Source organism: Pygocentrus nattereri, chromosome 21, assembly GCF_015220715.1.
Source record: "Pygocentrus nattereri isolate fPygNat1 chromosome 21, fPygNat1.pri, whole genome shotgun sequence".
Taxonomy (NCBI): domain Eukaryota; kingdom Metazoa; phylum Chordata; class Actinopteri; order Characiformes; family Serrasalmidae; genus Pygocentrus; species Pygocentrus nattereri.
Window position 1 is genome coordinate 26,668,461 of NC_051231.1, and position 24,834 is coordinate 26,693,294.

Below are 24,834 nucleotides of genomic sequence, written 5' to 3' on the forward strand. Positions count from 1 at the left end.
CCTGCGGCCGGAGCGCTTCACCTCTCCGTTTCTGTGGCGCGCGCTGACAACCACAAAAAAACGGGAGCGCGAGCTGCTTTATTGCTCGTATTTCTAAGCGGAATTAATGCTGTCAGAGTTCACTTCTTCCTCTCTCTCCCTGTCTTTATCCCAAAACGCCCCCCTCCACTTAGCCCCCAACTGCACCTGCCTGCCTCGCGCCTGCAGCCGCGGCACAAGCATAAGCGCGAGCCTGGCCGGGCCACGGTCTCGTGCTGGAGATTTGCAGCGGCTTTGCATGTTTTAAAAGTTGGTGTTAGCCTGCGCTCGTGCTTCTGAGAGAGAAAGAGAGAGAGGGAGTTAAAAATAATAATAACAATAACAGGAGGAGGGGCAGAATTCATTAAGTGCTCAGGGGCGACTGACTAATGCAGAGCTGCGCATGCATATTCAAAACACGCCGAAACGCATCTGCAAGGAAGGGTCACGTGACTGAAGTCCACTAGCGGTGCGCGAGACCCTGAAATATTTTATTCGGAAAAGCTAAAGCGCAGATGAGGTGTGAGGTAACGCGACGGTGCCAGCGACGCCTCCCTCACAGCGGATGCGCTCGAAATTGTTGGCGGTGTCCAGCGGCGGTCAGTTACAGCGGGCAGGAAAAGCGAAAGGCTTTGGTCCTGCGAAGAACGTGCCATAGAGCTGGAGAGCGACAGGAGAGAAGGATTGGCTGAGAGAGAGAGAGAGAGAGAGAGAGAGAGAGAGACTGAGAGGAGTGGGCTAAAGAGGCCACAGCACCCTCTCTCCAAGTCTGTGGTCAGTGTGCTGTGTGTTTCCCTTGGCTGCAGGACCTGCGCGCGCGCTCCAATCCAGCCGGACACGGACGCGACGGGAAAATTCGGTCAAGACACGCGGGACCACACCGCACCGCACGGGTAAGAGCCGCTTTCTGAGTGTGTATTACGGGCAGAAGAAGGGGATCGCGCTCTGAACGTGTACGCGCATGAGTGTGTGAGAGCGCGAGCTGCTTTCCAGGGCGTCTGGCAGCGGCGCCTGTTTGGGGATAATGAGGATGTTTTCGTGCTGTCTGTCCTAATTAGGCGCGCGCTTCAGTCAACGAGGCGTTGTGATATTACTGCCATTCTAAACGGTGCATGCGCAAACCGAATTTTACGAGGATTACCGAGGTCATTTACACCGTGTTTACATTAATAATAACATTATTATTATTATCATTAGCGGTATTATTATTATTATTAATAATAATAATAATAATAATAATAATACCTAAATAATACATTTACTGTTATGCCATTTTCATCGCTCTTCCTTTGTCTAATTATTATCATTTGCTGTGGCACGAATTTTCAAATTGGATTGAGTGGAAAAGACTGTGAAGCGTGAATTACTGAGAAATGCTGGATTAATGACAGATATTGTTAATTCATTGTTAATCTATGACGTGATGTTTCGAACATTTAATTCCTTCTTAAAATAGGCAGTCAAACAGAAAAGGAAATGCCATTTAACGCGTCAGAAAAACATATAAGCAAAGCAAATAGTGTAACTAGTTGTATTCTAAACGGATAAATCATTTGGAAATGTCACTATTTTACTCTGCTTTTCTTAGGACCAGCAAGTCTGGAGATATGGTGCTTCTTTCTCTCCAATGGCAAACACTGTTAATAAACACACAACAGTATATAAACATTCTGGGAAAACACACGCACTCCTGCTTTCTCATACCAAAACAGGAGCGAACGTAAATAACGAAGGTTTCAGATTATAAGTGTTTCAATCATAACATTTCACTGTCTGAACATACAACCTATCAGCGTAGTCCTTCCTATTAGGATTAATATCACATTAACTTGCATGTTTCCCGCTGCAAACGAAATGGATGAATTGCTTGAATGGGCAAAAATCCCCAGGGCTGAATTAACACCCACCGTGGTCATATTTAAGTCCAGCTGGACACAGACCAGCCCTGTAGGAGTCGATTTTTTTGCTGTGTATGGATGCCAGAGCAGTCCCGGCATTAACCTGCACTCATTTAGAGCAGCAGCACGAGCTTCCCAAAGTGCTGTCAAACAGAAAGGAAGAGGGGGTGTGCGTGCTTGTCCTGTCACCACCATGGAGATTTATGACCGCTGCTGCTGATAAAAAAGTCACACTTTTGACTCCAAAGAAAACTTTCAAGTGGCTTTCAAGCCGTAGACACACGCAGCAACCGAAATCGGTCAGGCTAACCACATGTATCCATTTCTGAACCCGCGCACGTGCATGGGGTGAAAAAAAAAAACAAAGCGAGAGACACGCATGTTATCCAGGAGAGGGAGAAGAGGCTCTAGTTGACTTTGCTGGGTCTGGCCCCCGGTGCTCTGTCACGATCTAATTACCCGTGAGTAAAGGACAATGCTGCTTCAGTCTGCTCTGTGTCATTGCCCCCTTATCCCCCCACCCACTACCCCCCGTTCAAGTCTGCTTATCTTCACAAAACCGTCTGTGGCAACCTCCACCCCCAGTTGGACCCATAGGGAGGCAAAAACCTATTTGAGGGCACCTGTTAATTATAGGAACGATTGCCCCCCATCTTCCACTGATTTAAGCAATAAGGAGGCACGATTATTCTGAGCCGGTTCCTCTGGAGTAAGAGGATGGTGAAACTGGTGAAGCGCGACCGTGCAAACATGGGAGATCAGTGGCCTTACTACCGGCGTTGTAGGCGGGGCAGTTGGACCTGTGATTGGACCCCTAATATCGCTACTAACACAATTTTACGTACATGATAATTACATACAAGCATGAACTTCATTATGTGGACATTTACAATAAAGGTTCCTGAAACAGCTCTTGGCTTAGACGTATAGTTCTGGGGGATGGAGGGGTTGCATTACATCATGTATGTGGAGGTACTTTAAGCAGGTCACACCTCTTTTACAAAAATGGTTTTTGAAAGAATTGAAAAGTTCTTGAGGGAACTAAAGTAGGCCCCAAAGACCTGTTTATGGCGTCTTTATATTTTTATATTTTTTAAACTGTACATTAGAAGACCAGCTACCCAGGTGAAGCACAAGTAAAGAAGGAAATTGCATTGCACTGTCCATTTTTTATTCATAGCAGGTATTTTTATACTGGATTATTAAATATGTATTATTATTATTATTATTATTATTGGCAACAGCCCCCCCTCCCCCCAAATAACTTTCCAGTATTGCAACCTGCTTGATTACCACAGGCATTTAGCACAAGTCTGCTTCAAAGAGGCCTGCTGGGAAAGCTGTATCAGACTAAAGAGGGCCATTAGCAACAATGCTGGCTGTGCACATGCTGACCAGTTCAACTAAGGAGGAGAACCCACAGGCCTTCAGGTCTACCACCATTCAGGGCTGCCAAGTTAACAGCCTCCAAACACAGTTATCATTAACCTGTTAGTTATTATTGTCACTGAGCTATGATAAGTTAATTACTGCAGACTAATGGTTATTAGCTTTTGCTACTGTTGGGAACTAACACCTGGTTAAAAGAACACACTCTCAAAGAAAGTGGGTGAAGAGTCTGTTTCAGAAACACGGACTGAAGTGGCTTTGGCCTTATTTAGTCCTAAACTTGATTCATAACATGCTGTTATCTCTGTTATGCGGCCTCTGGCTGCATATAGTTTGGTCTTAATGATATGAGTCTGGACAAATGACCCAGTAAAGCCATGCAGCACAATCTACTTCAGTAAACATTGGGTTTACTGAGGCAAGTTAGAAAACCCATTGCCTCACTTTTCTAAGCAAATTAACCAATTGATTTCAAGGTAAGTCTACCAATAGACTTTAATGTAAATAAACTGTTCATTCTGAAGTGGAGTGGTGCACCACTCAGTAATATGTGCTAGAAATGTGCTATTTAAACGCATGTCTTTTCTGAAAACTTAATTTTTTAGTTAAAACATTTATTTAAAATTTCGTTGTAAAGCATGCTGATTTCCAGCGTTGGTGAGTGTTAGGGACATAAAGTGCAGGGGTAGCAATACATATGGCATATTAATTCATTTAAACGAAACAGTATACAGTTTAATATAGACTGTAAAGCTCTTTGGGCCCACAAACTCATTTGAAAATAAATAAATAAATAAATAAATAAATAAATAAATAACAGTAGCTACAAGTTAACATGTGAGATAATCAGCTGAGGAGGTGAATGCGTTCTGTTCTGCCCTTAGCAACCCAAAGACTCTTGCATACCTTTCAAACTCCATCCCTCCCCCCGCTGCATTTCTTTTTTCTCTTCCTTTGCTCTCCTTCAGTGACGTCAAGCGGCGGCGTCAGCGAGGCGGCTGGTCTGGGCTGGGAGCTCGCGCCGCTTATTGCCTGTCAATCACTGTATTAATATATATATATATATATATATATATATATATATATATATATATATATATATATATATATATATATATATTAGTTTATCTATTTGCTTATTTATTTTTTATTTGGGGTGCGACGCGGTGCCTCTTAGACGACACACTGAAAACAATTTGACAAGAGCCACAGGTTGAGCCACGAAACGACAGAGTGCGCGTGCAGGTTAAATATCTCGGAAGCCCACAGATACGACTTCTTCATAACGCAAACGCCGAAGCCGAGCGAGTCAGCGCTGCTGGATCTTTTTTAAACACGTATATTCAGGCGGGACCGTTTATGCTAATTGCGTTCCTCGAGCCTGGAAAGTCAGCTAAGGGCTCCTCTAAGCTGAGCTCAGCAGCGCCGCGGCGCTGGACTGAAATGAATAATTAATCAACACAAATCGCTGGTACACGGTGTCAGAGCCCGCGGGGCTGCGGGAGGTGTGAAGCTGCACTCGAGGAGCGGCGCCGCTGGCCTGCAGGACTCACCTGAGGACAGGTGAGCAGCTCAATCTCAGCAATGAGACGTGCAGAGGGCACCGAGAAAGGAAAAGACAACACCGGGCTGCTTAAATAAAGGGCCTCTAATGTTCCACGAAACAAGCATGACTGGCAGTATTTAGAGGCCCAAGCAGGACTTTTAATGTAGGATACTTTTAAAAGCGCCAAAGTAATTGAATAAACAAAAGAATATAAATAAATAAATAGCCAGACAGCCAGATAGATAGATAGATAGATAGATAGATAGATAGATAGATAGATAGATAGATAGATAGATAGATAGATAGATAGATAGATAGATAGATAGATAGATAGTGGTTCGTATAGTGCTTGGGTAATTGGATGGGTGACTGGATAAGCACCCTACACTATAACAATAAGAGTCCTTGGGCAAGACTCTTAACACTACCTTCGCCTACCTGTGTGAACGGACCTGCCCTAATTGTAGATAACAGTCACTCAGTTGGGGGACGTTTCCCTGTTAGACCCATTTCTGCTAAACTCTATGACCTGCGCTGTATAAAGGTAGAGAGAAGTAACAGCTTATTAAAGCCCGCACTCAGCTTTTTATCTCTGTACTTATCAGCCTAATTGGCGACGCTCTGTCTTCGTACCCCGCGTGTTTCAGCGCGCGAGAGATACCTGGGCGTAACAAAGCCTCGCTAATGATCCGCGCTTCGGCTCCTCTCGGCCAAAGCCCTGCGACCTGTCGGCACCACCGTGAGAGAGACGCACACACACCGTCCATTAATATGTAAAGGGCCGTTTGATCGCTCGAGATCGCGCGCAAAAAAAGGCCCAATGTTTTCACAAGAGGAGTGTCGTGACTGCTAATTAAAAACAATTAGGCGCGCGCCACACCGGCCCCCTGCTTCACACACCATAAAGGCCATAAAGCGCCGCTCCTCCCCACTTAATGCACGAGCTGGGGAGGCTGTGGGTTTGGGGTTTGTTTGTGTTACGGCCGCGTGTGAAAATCAACAGTTGAAAGTTTGTTGTTTTAAACACATAATGATCGCGAGGCTGACTGCGTTATTTACATATATGTGGGACTCGTATAGAAAAGTGTGTGTATATATACATGCATGCATGTGACAGGCCGTAAATTCTAAAGTCATTTCAATGACTGAGACACTTTTATTTAATCCGTTTATAATTCTTTGCTTGTTTTAAAAAAAGGCCTAAGCGTGAGTTACAATTGGAATAACCTAAGCAGGGGCTTCTTAAAGTGTCCCCTGTTTCCTCAGCGGCTCACAGCACTCAAACTCAGATCATACAAATCTTTATTTCACGGCTAATAATCTGCGTGTCATAAATCAAGGAGACTGATCCATTAGCGCTGGATAATTTAGGTTCACAAAATACGATGGAAACCAGTAATGTGGGCTGCAGAGGCTACAAACTCTCACGCATAAGAGAGAGAGAGAGAGAGAGAGAGAGAGAGAGAGAGAGAGAGAGAGAGAGAAGAAAAGAAAACGACGTTACCAACGCGGAGCGCGAGCTGTAAGAAAGGTAGATCTCAATAAAACTGCCCCTGCTGATTGATGTATCTCTCTCTCTTTCTCTCTCTCTCTCTTTCTCTCATTCTCTATCTGTCTCTCTCTCGACCCGAGCCAATGGCGACAAGCGCGGCCTGCCATTGGCTCGCGCGGAGGAGGTCACTAGCACCGCTGTTATTTATTTCGCTGGGGCAATTTTTTTGATCCTCCACCTGTATTCATACCAGCCCCGCCCACCCGCGCCGGTATTGGTTTTCGCGGGCCGCTGTGGCCGATCACGAACCAATCCCGGTGCACGAAGGGCGTGGCTTTGGGCTCTGCGTTCTGAGTGCGGAGGGCGGAAAACGGGTGGGGAAAAAAACACATACAAAAAAAAACACACCGCGTCACTGCCAGCCTGTCGCTCCGCCCACTCGTCCGCGTCATATGGAATGCACTGGCGCCAGTTCAGACGGAGCAGAGAGGCGCAGCTCATTAAACACGCAGCGCTCGACACAGCAAGCAGAAAAAAAAACGCTCAAGACTCGCTCGTTTTAAAAAGTCCGCGGCACAGCAGAAGCTCCTCGACTGCGTCTGCAAAAATGACTACAGGATTAACTTTCTCTGAATCGGACTAAGGCGGGAGAAGGGAGGAGCGGAATGCAGTAAGTGCGATGTTTCTTTGGGGTCTCGATGTAAACCTCGGCGGACCCCCAGCTTCGAAATGGTTTTAAAAAGCTTTAAACTGGAAAGCGTTAATATGAAACACTGCCGACACGAGCCGGTTTCCGCGGTGCCTGGTTTACTGTTGTTTATTATTGTTTATAATTTATTGTTGTTCTCTGCTCAGTCTGTGTGAAGGGTACGCAGGAGCTCAAGCGCGACCTGTTCTTGTTTTACAGGTGAAGTGCAGAGCAAAAAGGACTTCAGCTCAACTTCAAACTTTGCTGAAAGGAGACTGTCAAGCACTGCATCCTTTTTTTCCTCCCCCTTTTTTTAGTCTAACCCAGAGCGGGCCTGCTCTACTTTTTCGGGGAACTATAAATGATCTCAGTTCTCGCTGGGTGTCAAAAATCCTGAAAAGTTTAATTGTTTAAATTTTGTAATTTATTTATAAATTCCTCACAAGTCATGGAGGTGGCTGACCAGTCCCGTTGGATGGCGCATCATCACGCCGTGCTCAACGGTCAGCACCCGGACTCTCACCATCACGGCCTCGCGCACAACTACATGGAGCCTATGGCGCCCCTCTTGCCCCCGGACGAAGTGGACGTGTTTTTAAACCACTTGGACTCGCAAGGCAACCCGTACTACACCAATTCCAGAGCCAGAGTGTCCTACAGCCAAGCTCACGGTGAGAGAGCGATTCTGCACGTGCATCTTTCACAGCAACAACAACAACATATAATAATAATAATAATAATAATAATAATAATAATAAATGAGTCGTGTTGCGTTTTATTTTTCCAAGAACAAGCAGAGCAGAGTAATATTTTTCCCTGAGACTGAGTTTGTTTTTGCTCAGAAAGCAAGGTGAGGGTGTGCAAATAAACCCGGGTCACTACATGTGCGCATGCCTTGGGTCCCAAATCCAAACGTACTGCCGGATATTAGCCTTCTTTTCAGATTGATACAAATATTGAAACATTTGGTGAAAATTTGTCGAAAAAAAAAACCGCAGCATAAATAATTAGTAGCTTTGAAGCATAACAGTAATGAACGTCTCTTCTTTGGTCAGCTTGGTCAGTGTGTGTCCAGATATACATAATATTACTGTAGTGATGTCATTTAGTGAAGTCAGTAGTAATTTAGGCCCTCGGTTCAGGTTTCTATTATTATTAATTTCATTACTTATTTTTATGGGAAACATTTTTTAATGAAGTGTTTTACAGAGAAGGAAATCTGACACACTCGCAGCTGCCACATGCCCTGTGAAATGGTCAACTGTGTTTATAAAATGCTGCTGGGGGTGTTACCCGTCACCTCCGCTTGAAACGTGTTGAAATGTAAAGATAAGAAGAGAAAGAGAGTAAGAAAAAAAAACTGTCCAGCAAATGGGACGGAGAGGAAAGGGAAGTTCATGTCACTTGTTCCCCCTGTGTTTGGGGCAGGGAGAAAGAGAGAGAGAGAGAGAGAGAGAGAGAGAGAGAGAGAGAGAGCAAGGCACTTCCCGGATACCAAATCCAAACGAAAAAATCACTGATAAGCGCTCTTAGTTCATCAAGTAAATGAAGAAGAGCGCGAGTCCGCGGCCTGCAGCCTTTATATGCGGCTCTTTGTCTCTAAATCCTGATGGATCGTTTCTAAGGCCGGCTGTACCGCTAAGGCCGGTGTGGAGCTCTTGAAACCTTTTGGGAAAGAACCGCGTCGAAAAGAGGAGAGTATGAAGGCGTTGGCTGGACGTTTGGCAGGACTTTAGGCTGAACTGCTTTAATCTGTCAGAAACCTATAAAAAACCTCAATAAGGGGAAAAAAACCACATGCCTTGGGTTTGAATTCAATGTCGAGCGTGTTTTGTTCTGGGACTGAATCAACAGGTAGGAACGCCAGCAAAGTCGGATTAGAAGATCTTTCTAGATTATCGGCGAACGTCCAGTTTGACGTTCCTGTCAATATGTCCGTCGCTTCTAACCTCAAATCTATTTATTCAGCTGAAATCTAGTGATTGTTTTCTGTTGTGTAACGTCTTCTCTGCCTAATCTTTATCATTTGAAATGTATCTAATCGCAGGTCAGTTCTCTCTGTTCTGAAATCTGTTCGTTTATAGTGTTAAATGTATTTAATTCTACGTTTTCAACGTAGTCCTGTTTGAAACGTATAGGCTATTCTTTCTAGTGTTTCAGGTCGATGTTTAAGTTCTTTGCTTTCTAGTGTTTCTGGTCTGAAATGTATGAATGTCCATTCTTTTAAGCAACGTCTAAAAAATCAATTAGCCTTTATTTACATTTATTAACATTGCGTTATACAGTGTGAAAACCTGCTTTTTTCTAGCTTGTTTTAACAACTGAGTTGTGTTGATTATGTATTAACCGCTCGTGTCCTGCTCCCCCCACCACCTCCCCCGCCCATCAAACAGCTCGTCTCGCGGGCAGTCCGGTCTGCCGGCCGCACCTCATCCACAGCCCCGGTCTGTCGTGGCTGGACAGCGGCAAGGCGGCGCTTTCTGCAGCGCACCACCACAACGCCTGGGCGGTCAGCCCGTTCGCCAAAGCCGGCCTGCACGCGGCCAGCGCGGGCTACCCGTGCAGCGGCGGCGGAGGCTCAGGCTCCAGCTCGGGTTCAGTCTCCAGCTCTGCCCCAGTCCCGGTCCCTGCGCCCGCGCCCACGAGCCACGCGAGCCCGCACCCGCTCTACAACTTCCCGCCCACTCCGCCCAAAGACGCGTCCCCTGACCCGGGGCCCTCGTCGCCAACGGCTTCCGCCACAAGAATGGACGAGAAGGAGGCCGTCAAGTACCAGGTGGCGCTGGCCGACGGTATGAAGATGGAGGGCTGCAGCCCCCTGCGCAGCGGCCTGGCCATGGGCGCCCCTGCGCCCTCTGCCCACCACCCCATCCCCACCTACCCCGCGTACTCCCTTCCCGCGCCGCACGACTACGGCGCCAGCCTCTTCCACCCGGGCAGCCTCCTCGGGGGCTCCACGTCCAGCTTCACGCCCAAATGCAAAAGCAAGACCCGCTCGAGCTCAGGTGAGGCTCACAAACTCTTACTGATAAACGCGCCTTATGTTAATAAATGATTTAGTGCACGGGAGGGGGCCGCCTATGTACTCATAAAATGATTTCTATTTCATATTTAATATGCACGGCTAGAGAGTGGGGGATTTTGGTGTAGTATAAAAACATGGAGGCAACTGCAGAGTATTTTCCAGATTTTTTCCAACCTCCATGTTAATTGCTGAAGTAGGCTTGGATGTTCTGTCTATATTTAGTATGTCAACCCATTGAAATTTGATTTGATTACTGGAGGGTGGTGATTGGTCGAGCATATATTGGAGAAAAAGTGTCTTTCAGGATTTGTACTCGTCTGACATCACGTGATCAACTTGCAAACGAGAAAAGACTTACCACAGTTCGTTTTCCATTTTTGTCCAGAAAGGCTTTTCTCAAGGAACCACTCTATATGACGCCAGTAGGCTTCCCATGGTTAGTTTTGTGTTAAATAAGCTTGAGAAACTTTTTTTTTTAGTTTCTCCCTGCGGCGCTGCTCTTCTGTCCCAAGCCTGAATGGTTCTTCTGCTTGTCCCATTGAAACGAGTCCCTCCTAAAAAGGCCATTGGCTGTTAAGAGATAAGAAGAGACACTTAAAGCGCGGCTTAACAAACATAAAAAGAGCAATCGGGGTCAATAACGATGCGTCAGGTTGTGTTTACACAGCCTAATCATTTGTCAAATATATAGGCCCAAACTATCACTGTTGAGCGTGAATAGGATATAAAGTAGGCCAAACGATACAATTTTACAGCGTGAATTAGTAAACTAGGTTAGTATAATATTGGGATGCACATTCAAAGCTTAACAGAAATCGATCCACAGTGGATTCGTGGTGAAGTCTGTCATTTCTGATGGTGATTTATAGGCGTAATGCTCTTTGCACTCTAGGTTTCGTTTTGCACGCTTGTTTTCGTCTGAAGTGGGGCTCCATTGCGTTTAAAATCCTGCAGGAGTCACGACGAGCTGGCTCCTGCCATATCCTGTACACCAAATCACACCCTACTAGCCCCCCCCTACACTAACAAAGCTCCACAGGGACACGCCGTCCCGGGCCACAGCAACCTCATGCTCACCAGCTTGAAAGGACACACTGACTCAAAGGGCTAAAGTTTATACCTATTTCTGATGATTATTAGCAATAGTAGCAATACTATAGGACAATTAGTACATTATTATAGTATTAGTAGAGGGATGGTATTGTTAATATTATTTTGTTTTTGTTAATAGTAGTTATGATAGCGCTATTATTATTACTATCATTATTATTATTGATGTTGTTACATTTGTAGGTGTCATTGTTGTCGCCATTGTCTTGTTAATCGTGGGCCAATAGTAAGGATAGTAGTAGAAGTGGAAGCAGCAGTATTATGAAGAGCGTGATGATGGTCATAATGGTGATCGGTGTAAAGTCTTCTGAATACGTTCTGTTGAAAGGCGTAATCTGACCATGTGTGGCGTAGAAGGAGAAGCTCAGTTTCAGGCTTTGTGCTGCTGCTGGCGATCACACCAGCGCAAGCAGCACAGGAGCCTGTCTTCCTTACAAAGAAACATATGTAATCATCATTAAATGCTGACAATCCTATAATCTCTTTACCTCTTGGCAAGAGCACCCTGCATTCAGCTAGTATTGAAGGCAGAATTAGGTCCAGAAAACAGCATTCGCAAACACGCAAAAAGAGAAAGGGAACCTATAAAAACTGTTCCGAGATTAAGGGAGGAAATCTCTTACATTCTTGTGTCTTGTTTTGTTCTATATGTGACAGCACTGATATGAAATCTTTGAACATAAAAGATGGTTGCAGATCTATTACATTCACCAATGCAGAATGAACCTCAGCTGGGTTCAGCAGTGTCTTGTTGAGTGCTGCTTGGTGTGAAAGGACGCTGTAACAATGAATTCAATACCGGTGACTCTGCACACCTCTGTGAAACCAAACCAAAGCTGTGTCAGGGGGTCAGCGTAATGCGGCTTTCTGTTCGGACGTTTTTGGACAACCTTCCTCTGCCAGTCCAAACCTATGACACTGTGGCTTTAGCACCTCATAGCCGCTCCCGGAACCACAGTGCAGCTGAAACACGCCAATATCGCTTTCTGTGGCTTCGCTGGAATGGTGACACAGAGAAAAAGGGAGGCGGTGTGGCCGAATTACTAAACATCATGCACTTCAAAAGGAGCGCCTCCATTGTCCAGGGCAGATTCCTTTCTCTGGCCTGGGTGGGACAGGTAGTCCCTCACATTAGAATGGGAATAATAGGGAGATGCTCTGGGGAGAGACTGAGGGTATACATTGAGCCAAACATGTCTTTTCCAGCAGGTTCAGGGCTTTTTTGAATGAGTGAAGATACTACAGGATTCACTCATTCTTGATTGATTAATCTTGATTGATTAATGTTGGCAAACCCAAATGAGTGTGAGGAGGGTATGGAAACCAAAATTGACATCTAGGTACATAAAAGAACACAAATACCGAAAAACACAAAATCCAAAAGCATATAGTAACTTTGAAGCACACTGTAAAACGGGACTTAGCCAGAGCTTAATATTCAAGATCATAAGCCAAATGTGAGCAGCTCATAGACATATACTGAACAGGCTGAGTCTAAATATATTACACATTACGTGCAGTGTGAGCTACACTGTGTCTATGATGTTGGTGTTAAATTATGCAACGCTGTTTCTAAATGGGCTTCTTGGGTTTTGGACGAACCCTTGCTGCTTCTCTGCCATGCTTTGGTGGATTATTTTACACGGAGGTGTCCGTGTCCATGCCGATCCGACTGGGGGCAAGTGACAAACCTGGGGTCAGCCAAGCACGGATGTCTATTGTTCTGGTCATTCTTAGAGAGAGATATTTTATATCATGAGGAATATCCTAATGCGTTGTCAATGGGAGCAGTCAGGTTACATATCTACTAATTAGCTTGGACAGTTTGCCTGACCAGATTGCTCCACTACAGTAAAAATCAACTGGGTCCACTATATCTTGAGGCTGCCATTGAATCATCTGTATGATTTTATTTTATTGATGAGAGATGAACTTCTTAATTATATAAAATTTCTCTTTGGTTTTTCCCCACCTGAATTCTACACAGAGGGGCGTGAGTGTGTGAACTGCGGCGCTACCTCCACCCCTCTCTGGAGGAGAGATGGAACGGGCCACTACCTCTGCAACGCCTGCGGCCTGTACCACAAGATGAATGGTCAGAACCGGCCACTCATCAAGCCCAAACGCAGACTGGTAAGTAGCTCATTTGACCCTTAACCTCTGTCATGCACACACACATACATACACACACGTGAGAAAGAGGGCTAAATAGAAGCTTGGAGCAGAGAGAATAAGCACAATTCCAGGAAAGTTATATTTTCCCTATGATCTTCCTGGAATTGTTTGTCGCCCTCACCCCCCGGTGATCCCCTACACTGCCTGTTTCAATCCTGCTACTATTGCTATTGTTACTGCTATCATTATTGCTGCTAGTCCTGATACTGTCACTGATACCAATGCCCATGCTGGCTTAATTAGCACCACGGCACATTTTACTGGACAACCGCACCAGACTGAGCTGTTGAAGTGGTGTCCGCAAGCCTTTCCCTACATTAGTTTGATCTCTGGGTGATCCACAGTTCTCCAGTTAGCTGTTACGCACTATGGCATTGTCTTTGAGAAACATGCCAAAAACTTCCTCGCATTCAGTCAGTATTTTAGGACGATTCGATTTAGGGTTTTCTAAGTTTAGATAAAGGAATCCGTGGCCTATAAATAAGACAATATGCAACAGTTTATAATTAAAGTGCTAGAAATAAAGCGACTGAAAATGAATTACATCATTGTCAGGTCTTTGGTCATTCCATGCACATGCTCTGGTGTGTTGCTCATACTTTTGTCTTCATTTCACCTCTCTTTACTTCTTTCGTCCATCCCTGGTTGATTATTCTATCATTCTCCATCATCTGATTAGCCTCTACTGGCTCAGAGGGCCACTTCTTTTATTAAATCTGTAGCACAGAGACTGTGTATAGGACAGACACTCTCTATAGGACAGGGACTCTCTTTATCTGGTGATGTTATATGACAGAGTGTCACTATGGGATGGAGACCTTCTACAGGACATAGATGCTCTTTAACTAGTGACTGTGTAGGGCAGAGACTCACTACAGGACACAAACTCTTTCTTACACAGACTTTATATTGGATGGACGGTAACTCTATAGAGATTAGACAGAGACTCACTATATGGCAGATAATGTTTATATACAATTGAGATTATCTATGGGACTGAGATTCTCTATATGACAGATTCTCTATAGGACAGAGATTCTTTATAGGATAGAGATTCTCAATATGACATTCTCTATAGGACAGAGATTCTTTATAGGATGGAGATTCTCTATATGACAGATTCTCTATAGGACAGAGATTCTTTATAGGATAGAGATTCTCAATATGACATTATCTATAGAACAGAGATTCTTTATAGGATGCAGATTCTCTGTATGACAGATTCCCTATAGGACAGAGATTCTCTATAGGACGGAGATTCTTTATAGGACAGAGATTCTCTATAGGACGGAGATTCTTTATAGGACAGAGATTCTCTATATGACAGATTCTCTATATGACAGATTCTCTATAATATGGAAATTCTTTATAGGACAGATTCTCTGTAAGACGGAAATAATTTATAGGATACAGATTCTCTATATGACAGATTCTCTATAGGATGGAGATTCTTTAAAGGACAGAGATTCTCTATAAGACAGATTGTCTATAGGATGGAAATTATTTATAGGACAGAGAATCTCTATATGACAGATTGTCTATAGGATGGAAATTATTTATAGGACAGAGATTCTCTATAAGACAGATTGTCTATAGGATGGAGATTCTTTATAGGACAGAGATTCTCTATATGACAGATTGTCTATAGGATGGAGATTCTTTATAGGACAGAGATTCTCTATATGACAGACAGTCTCTATAGGATGGAGATTCTTTATAGGACAGAGATTCTTTATATGACTGACAGTCTATAGGATGGAGATTCTTTATAGGACAGAGATTCTCTATATGACAGACAGTCTCTATAGGATGGAGATTCTTTACAGGACAGATATTTTCTATTAGACAGAGATTCTCTGTATGACAGAGATTCTTTATGGGACAGAGACTCTTCACAGCATGAACCTTCTGCCTCTGAATCAATATGCTCTCATCTTAGGGATTTTAGTGTGTATTGCCAGCAAGGGAAGAATCTCTGTGAGCTGTGAAAGGCCAAAATTACAGGCTATACTTAAAATGACTTTCCTTGTTTCCTTGTCCATGTTTAGACCAAAAATAACCGTAATTGTGTCTGCATGTACAACTAAGGCCATTATTATTATTATTATTATTATTATTATTATTATTATTATTATTATCATCACTAATAATAATAATAATAATATTGTTATTGTTGTTATTATTATTAATATTATTATTAAAAGCGAGGCAGTTAGGGAGCTTTGTCTCCAGTGAGTGAGCTTTGTGTGGTGTTCTCCAGATGAGAACTCCATAAGCTTTTCCATGCGGCGCAGGGCGCAGCTTTGGGCTCGAGTGTTTTCAGAGCTCCGCGTTCAAAGGCCGTCCAGTTGTTTCCTATCCGGATATCTGCCCGCGCCCGATAAGGAAGCCAGGCTCCCCGGGTGCTTCCGTCTCCAACAAACCCCACTGCATTCTCTCTGGGCCCCGGCAGGAGCGCGTCTGACACACACGCCTTTACTGCAAAGCGATTAGCACAACACACACACACAACACACACACGGCTGCGGCAGCAGGACCAGGTTGTGTGTACGTGTGTGAGTGTGTGAGTGTGTGTGTGTGTGTGTGAGGGGCGGGGACGGTGAGGGGCATTTTGGAAAATAAATGGATTTATGCGCTCGCGCTCTTGTTTGTCCGGGCTCGGTTGGCGCTGAGCTTCAGCGTCGGAATGCGAGTGTTTTTGTTGTCGTCTACACTTAAAAAAATATTAATTTAACGAAGGCCAGCAGGCTTGTAGGTCTCCATTAATGTAATACAAACATTCTTCATATTATTATTATTGTTATTATTATTATTATTATTGTACTATTACTGCTGTTGTTATTATATTTAGATTTTTTAAATTATATATTATTATATATTATTATATATGATATCTTTTCTTCTCTGCCTGTTTTTTAGACGTAGGTCATTTTTTTCCTCCTCCTTTTCTTCTTTTTTGCCGTTGTTCAAAGCCCCTCAACCCGCATTTGGAGCGCTTATGTAAACTGTAAACGAACAGAACACACGAAAGGCTCGTAGCTGCGGGGGGAATTGCATTGTACGCTTATAAATGTTTCTTATTATGTGTGAAAAATTGATGTGTAATGGACACAGAACCCCCCCCCCCCCTCCTTTACCCCCCTCCGCCTCCCAGCTACCCCCACCCGCCCCTATACACACACAGACACACACACAGACACGCACACACTCTCTCTCACAGCATCACCCCAACAGGACAAACTCAGGGCTCTTCCACTCCAACAGCACTGCAGCATTTAGTAAAGCAGAGAAGCAGCTCGTTTGAGCAGGCGCAGCGCACCCCCCCCCCCCCCCCGCACCCTCCCCCCCGCGCCTTAATCACGGCACAAATTGGAAAATTGAATTAAGCTCGTCTAAATGCACAGAATAGATTCAGTTAGGCCGATCGAGGCGACTCCCTGGAAGCGACTTCATGTGTTTAAAGCCGGCGCTCTCTTTCATCTGATCTGGGGATGGTGGGATGGTTTGGAAATGCTGTGTGCTGTGGAGTACACACAGCCACGCACAGCCATAATATTCGTCACCCCCAGCTCCTCCAGCAGATCTTTATCACGGCTGAAGCATTTAGCCCAGAGTGCAGGAGGCCCGCGACTTATGGAGATGGCGTTAGACATAAGAATAAAAGAGTCTGAAATCAACGGAACAGGCCTGAAACTACTAAAAACAGCAGTATTGTAATGAGTGTTTCACAGACCGCGTCGTCGAGGAATACAATTTCTCCCAGACCAAAAAAAAAGATACATTTTTAGATTTATTTATATATATATAAGCCAATATATAAGTAAAATAGTTTGTATGACTATTATTTTTTATAAATAATTTATGTTTTACAAATGTACACGCTGATGTTTCATGGTACATACGCAACCTATTAGAGCAAAAACAAATCCATATGTGTTACAGTTTCCTTCTTTTTTGTTTTGGGAGAAAATGTATTCCTCGACAACACAGTCTGTGAAACACTCATTACAATACTGCTGTTTATAGTATATGACCCTAATATCTTTTTCGAGTTTACACATATATATATATATATATATATATACACATATATATACATACATATATATATATATATATATATATATATATATATATATATATGCACCTATAGCTATATTTGTTATTAAACAGCCTACACAGCACATACGTATATATATATATATATATATATATATATATATATATATATATACACAATTTTTTTTTTTTTATTGTAATTTTTTTATTCACCTTTTAAGTATTTTTAGAAACTTCTCATTCACGTGTTTTCTCGTTTTGAAGCCAAAGTGATTGCTATTATTCAAAAGCGAAACGTTGTTAAACGTAAATAATCAAAACATAAACATCCCATCATGATTCTCGTACTGTTTAGAAATGCAAGCTCTTTTTAAACACCACTGAATTAACTTGTTGCTCGTGTTGGTTCAAAATCCCGAGGGGAAAAAAACCGGTGCGTGTCTCAGTTTTATGGAGAATAATGTGTTTTTTTGTCCCCCTAACGTCTACCATATCTGAGTATTTAAAGTGTCTCAGTATTTAAAGTGTCCCATTAACGTGTCACCTGTCTCTTCTCTTGTAGTCTGCGGCGCGGCGCGCGGGCACCTGCTGCGCGAACTGTCAAACGACCACCACCACACTGTGGAGGCGCAACGGCAACGGAGACCCGGTGTGCAATGCCTGCGGCCTCTACTACAAACTGCACAACGTAAGTGAAGCCCCAGCGGACACGTTCATACCCTCTTAGGGGCACTGGGGGGTTTGGGGGTGTAGAAATGGGCGCCTGCGCCTGTCAGCATGACCGTTTCTCGTTCTCCGCCTTTTGACGGGTCCAGCTTTGTCTGGGTGGGTCGGGGGCGTTACCCCCAAGAGAGCCCCCAAGGACAGAACTGCCACTCAGCGCCTTTCTCTCCTTGGCTTGGCTCACATTAGCCACTTTATCCCGAGAATAAATCATTGCTGGCCCTTGATGGGACAAGCGAGACGAACCGCAACAAAGTGGCCACCCAAAAGAAAAGTGGGAGGCCGTTTTTTTCCCAGCAGGCCTGGTCATGGCTGGACGGTTGTTCAGCTAAATAATTAAATTCATGATCGAAATGCACCCTTTAAAAAACATGAGCATCACGAAGTACAATTTAAATGATTATTTTTGTAATTGAAAATAAAATAAAATTACATAAACACCTAAATAAACGCAGCAATTAAATGTTGCTATTTTTCCCTATTATTTTTTGCACCTCTTAAACTTCAGTTGACAATGTGTTGAATCCTCCTCCAGGCGTAGAAAGAAATACAATCTAACCTTGTTCTTACTACCTCTTTGTAGGTCAACAGACCGCTGACCATGAAGAAAGAGGGCATCCAGACGCGCAACCGCAAGATGTCCAGCAAGTCCAAGCGCAGCAAGCGGGTGGGCGATGGCTTTGAGGAGCTGTCCAAGAGCATGCACGACAAAACCTCACCCTTCTCCGCTGCTGGGGCCATGGCAGGCCACATGACCCACATGGGCCACCTGCCGCCTTTCAGCCACTCCGGCCACATGCTGCCCACGCCCACCCCCATCCATCCCAGCTTCAGCCACCCGCACCACACCGGCCGCTCTCCTGCCTGGGCTGAGCCTCACTGAGGGTGCATCCCAACTTGTCCCATCACAAATGCCTCTACACCTTCCCTCCTCACCTACTTAAGTGGTCACAACACCACTCCTGGACATCTAACTTGCTACAGGTCCAGCCAATGATCAGCCCTGTTCAAAAAATATACTTTACATAATACACTGTGGGATCAGTTTTTGTACTGATGTCCAAAAATAGGGTGGGAAATATCCAGTGCACTCTAACAATCCCATAGTGTACCAGAATAGTTAGGGTACTGCAAAATATCCCGTGTAGTGGAAAACAGTGGGAAACATCCAGTGCACTCTTACAGTCTCACAATGTACCGCTAAAGGTAGTGTACCAACAATGTACCCTACGGAGCACAGAATACCTATAACATGATATGTCAAATGCGACGGAATGTGTCCAATTTCATAGAATGATGATCTAACCTGCATAATGTTAGTGTACGAAACTGTGCGTTTTAATCAGAATCATGAATTCTGTTCTGTGCAACAGTGTTTTATAAAGTTTTCCTGATTTTTCCAACATAGGGAATAATGATTATGGGCCAACGTTCAAACACAGCAAATATCTTCAAAAGTCCCTGGTTATCTGGATTAGGGGTGTGAGATCTGGGTTGGAGGTGTATCCTGCATGAAAATAGATGTCTAGGAGGAGGGTTGGTGACCACTGGCCTACTCTCCCTGGTCATCACAAGTACCTCTACAGGACATGGAGAAAAAATCCTGGTCAGCCCCTGCGTAAGAAGGCGTGGTTATGTTTCCACACAAATGACCATAAAGAGCCATGTTTGTGCAGTTTCTCCCTAAAGCTGAGGGGCTGGAGTGTAAAGAGGACATTTTGCTTGTTTAAAAGCCCACCCTCCCTTCTCACGGACACAGACTTAACAAGATGTGGTGTTTTGAGGGGAAATGCCCGATGCTTTTAACCTTTCTTTATTTTGTACTGAGTCACTTTGGTACTGCCCGAAAGAGAGGATGTGTGTTATAGCCGAGTCACTGTGTAAGTGTATGCGTGTGTGTGTGTGTGTGTGTGTGTGTGTGTGTGCGCTGGTGCCATCAGCCGCTGCCACTGGTAAACTGAACGGATACGGCTCACGGTTTGCGAAGACCTGGCTCTCGGACTCTAAACCAGAGAATAGAGAGAGGTAGAGAATATAGATGGACTGCTTGTTCTATGCCTACATGCTGGGATATACACACTCCACGGACATGACGTCCTCTGAACAGACTCTATGGACACGACTAGCAAGCAAAACAGATGTTTATAAAGCTTGATTGTTATTATCGTTATTGTTATAATTGTTATGATAATTTATTTTCACACTTTCTTTTTTTTCGCTCTCCTCAAAACCATATGGGTATATTGTTATAATTATAAATATTATTTGATTGTTATTATCAAAAGAAAGAAATGACAAAAAAACAAACAAAAAACACAAAAAAAAACAAACAAAAAAATCAACACTGACTTATCTTAGCCAAGGCGATGTTGCTGAACTGTAAGTTTTTATCATTTTCCATTACACAAATAAAGGAAATAAAGTTTTATTACGTAATAATCTTTGCCCCTCCTTTGTTATATTTGTGTATGTTATGTAAAATGAAGCTTTATATTTAACAGTAATTTCCACTCATAGCAAGATGTGAAGCACATGCAATTCATGCAAATGAATAGCTTAATCACTGGGTTGTGAATACACGCACACACACACACACACACACACACACACACACACACACACACAGTTGTTCAATTCAATATATACTACTGTGCAAAAGTGGTTTTAACAGTTTTAAACTATTTATCTTGCTTGTAAACATAACATACTTACAAATAAACAGTTACACAGTAAAAAGTAACAATAAAGCATATCTTTTAAAAGTCTTTGACAGTTATTGTTAGTGGTATTTTCACATGAACATGGGTTCCACTCATCACACTGATTTCTTCATCACCTGATTTAGCATAATTACATGTTGATTAGTCAAACATGGTATTACACAATAACCACAGACACTACTACTGACATTAATGTTAATTAATAACTAATAGCTTTAGATATGCCCCAATATTTGGTCCAGCATATGAAAGAAGGATGAGGAAGATGGTGGGGACATTTTTTTTTACACAGGGTTTTTTTTTTACACATCGGTTGCCCAGCTTTTCTTTACCATGGTCATATGGCCCCACAGGCTACTGCTCTGACACAACAGAAACAATGTCTAGCAGAGTTTAAAAACGTAAAAAAGTACATAAACTCTTTCTGAAGATCCTTTTGGGCTATAATTTGATCCTAAAATGCTTTGTAAGTTTAGCAGCCTCGTACTTGCCTGTGATTTGTTCAGGATATAGGCCTAGGATTAGCTACATTTCATCAAGTCAATTACCTAAATTACCCATATTACAAAGAGTTGAAATGAATGGTAATTACATGCATTGAAAGTTATGATACAAATGTGTTCATCATTTTTTACATAAAAATACTGACAAAAAGTAACACTTAAAGACCAAATCGTGGTTATCGAATTCAATCATTTGTAAATTTATATATCTGAATCAAACAGTGTACACTGCTTGTGTGCACAATGCATATAAGATGAGATAAGATAAGATAAGATAATCCTTTATTAGTCCCACAGCGGGGAAATTCACATTATTCTGCACAATATAGAATACGCAAACAAATGAGTTGCTCTGGAATACAGGACAGACGCAAAATGTCCTGAAAAGTTTTAATTAAGCTGAAGGATGGAAATGTCCTGGGAAACACATGACTTGGAAAATGTCTGGTAACTCTATAGAGGGAATTCCATCGCAGCTGGGAAGGTGTGGAGCACTGTGTGATAAGTCCTAAGGCCAGTGAACTGTGCATTATGGCTGTTGGGACCTTACTTGTGCTGTGTGTTGTGACTGAGGCAGAGTTCGGGGAAGAAGGAAGCTTTGTAGTTTAGCAGCCCTGGGGTGCTTCACTCTGACCCAGACAACAGGCTCCAAACACAGCATACACTAAGAGTTCTTACACACGCAGGCACATCTACTAGGAATGGGGCGATTTATCCCACCTTGTTATCAGTGACCAAAAAATGATCACAGTTTTTCGTATTATGGATACAGTACAATATACCACAAAAGCAGAAAAAAGGCCAAAGGCGCTGATTAAGTGTTCTTTTGCTTTGCTTCATTTTATTAAAAAAATATTTGGCTAGCGCATAGACCTGAATGTTGAACGACAAAATATTTCTGCAGAGTATATAGTAAAAAGATTTATAAGTACAAATACAGTTGAAATCATTTCACCACAGGTATTACACTAACATACTTTTTATTGAACGTCTCCAAAACAAACAACTACCATTTAAACAAATATAAAATTATCACCAGCACTAATGTTGACTCTTCAGATTAGAACTATATAAACATGCTGCTCTGGTGTCTGCTTTACATTGAGACTGTAGTAGAAGGATATTTACTTTTAACTTCCACCGTGGCTTTTTAACCCCTTAAACTACATGCTTATTATTTATTTATTGAAATTAAGGGCCCATATCATGGAAAACTGACTTTTTAAATGAAAAAGCTGTAGTGTGCAAGCACTGTTAAAGCTTCCAAATGTACAATTCACTCCCCTAGTCTATACATGAAAACTAAGCCCATTTTGAATATTTACATATATCAGCATATTCTGTCTACAGCACTTTAGCCCCGCCCATTCACACTGAAGTTATAAAGATAGTTTCAGCCTTGACTGTTTTTTCAAAGACATAACAGGATACAGGGCACCCAATCAGAGCAGCACTTACTTCCATGTATCAGGCTCAAGAGAACAGTAACACAAACAGCCTGTTAAGCTCTAGGCGCTACACAGAGGTTGGAAAATGGTCAGGCCAAAATAAATTATGGCTGTTTTTGGTACATAAAACCACACAAAGGTCATTTCAGGGAAAACATTTAATATGTGAGATATGGGCCTTCTAAGACCTATTATCCATTTAACTTCTGTTAAGGGTGGGCGATTTGGAAAAATATTGTGATATTTCCAGACGTTTTCTTGATACATAATACGTATCACAAGACTGAGTTTTTCTTAGGTTTGATAAGTTGGAACAGACATCCATCCATCCATCCATCCATCCATTTTCTAAGCCGCTTCTCCGTCAGGGTCGCGGGGGGATGCTGGAGCCTATCCCAGCAGTCTTTGGGCGAAAGGCAGGATACACCCTGGACAGGTCGCCAGTCCATCGCAGGGCAGACAGACAGACACAGACAGTCACTCACTCACACCTAGGGGCAATTTAGCATGTCCAATTGGCCTGACTGCATGTCTTTGGACTGTGGGAGGAAACCGGAGAACCCGGAGGAAACCCACGCAGACACGGGGAGAACATGCAAACTCCACACAGAGAGGACCCTGGCCGCCCGGCCGGGGAATCGAACCCAGGCCCTCCTCGCTGTGAGGCGACAGCGCTACCCACCACGCCACCGTGCCGCCTTGGAACAGACAAATGTTTACTATTAATAGCAGTATCAATACAGTAAATACACCGAATGACATTATGCCCTCTTTCTAATTAAGCAGTGTTCTTCCACCCCTTAAGGCTGGCGCAAAAACTTTTTTCAGCTCTTTTATCTGATCTTCCCCATTAACCAAGTGCTTTCTGAATGAAGCTGTTGCATTTATGTTATGTGTTAAGATTGTGATTCAACAAAGGTGAATATTTATTAGCTTCTCACAAACTACAATTCTGCACAGGAAAATACATGAAAGGAAATATAAGTCATTACTCTGGTTAATCAATAATCAATAATAAGCAATAATTAAGTAGATCAATAGCAAGCACTCCCTGACCCAAACTGCCCTCTGAATGACGCAGCATGCTTACTTAAAAAAACACCTTAGAGGAAGCTTTGTGCATCTTTTATACAGTGATAGATACAGGATACAGAATGCTGGGATGCTACATGCTGAGGTGTTTGGCCAATGTGGAGGTGCACAAAGGAGCTCTTGATTGCCAAGTTCTCGCCAGGGAGGTGCCTTGTTTCATAGGGTTAAATGACAATATCCACAATATGCTCAGAAAAGACTACTGCCATCATGTGGCCACCTATCATGATAATACATCGTCATATCGCGGTGTTACATTATGCTTCTAACTGCTATGGACAATTTGGTCGTTTTCATGTTAGGATCATGTTAGTTCTATAGTTATAAGAAAAACTGAAATGTGGATCCACGAACAGGCCTGCATGCAACTTAATTTTCATCCAATTTGAGGTACACAAAGCAAAGTTGCGTGAAACACTTGCAGTTACTCTACTATACAGCCAAATCAAACAGCTTGTATTTTTTATTGTGTCATTCTCATGACACGTGACACGCATGTGAATATTTAATGCCATATTTACTGTCTTTTGCATACTAGTTTGCTAGTCAACCCAGCTGGTTACAGAAACACTAGCTTCAATAAAGTTTTGTGTGCTTCTTATAAAACAACAGTCATTAGGAATATCTTCTGTTCAAGCGTCCAAAAGACTATTTTCTCTTTCATTTTCTTGTCATCCAGCTGACGGTATTTGTACAGTGACGCGCTACTCGCCTTTTGATTGGTAGTTTCATGAAACTCGCTCCATTAAGTTGAGACGCTTGCAACTGATTTTTAAAAGCAGGAGGATGCGATACATTATGCAATTCAAGTGCAATTTAGTTTCACGTTGGTTTCAAGCAGCTCAAACTGTGTCATAGCTTCAGTACTTTAGCCAGCCTAAGGGTATAACAGGCATGATTATCGAAATTTGAAACAGCCAATTAACATGTAATTATCAGTCATTCTTG

The 24,834-nt window shown here is 43.0% G+C and overlaps 1 protein-coding gene across 4 annotated transcripts; it reads left to right on the top strand.

Moving 5' to 3' along the window:
* Window positions 1–556: 556 nt before the first annotated feature.
* Window positions 557–20,562, top strand: gata2a (GATA binding protein 2a). 4 transcript variants are annotated; one of them, XM_017712026.2, is made up of 6 exons: window positions 557–911; window positions 7,251–7,702; window positions 9,425–10,036; window positions 13,142–13,299; window positions 17,963–18,088; window positions 18,707–20,562. In XM_017712026.2, the coding sequence occupies exons 2-6, from the start codon at window positions 7,480–7,482 to the stop codon at window positions 19,004–19,006; spliced, it is 1,419 nt and encodes a 472-aa protein (XP_017567515.1). In that variant the 5' UTR covers window positions 557–911; window positions 7,251–7,479; the 3' UTR covers window positions 19,007–20,562. The 4 variants fall into 4 exon arrangements, with proteins under 4 accessions (XP_017567515.1, XP_017567507.1, XP_017567524.1 ...); XM_017712018.2 differs by lacking the exon at window positions 557–911 and adding an exon at window positions 6,824–7,013; XM_017712035.2 differs by lacking the exon at window positions 557–911 and having other exon boundaries at window positions 7,480–7,702; window positions 13,154–13,299; window positions 18,707–19,006.
* The last annotated feature ends 4,272 nt before the right edge of the window (window positions 20,563–24,834 follow it).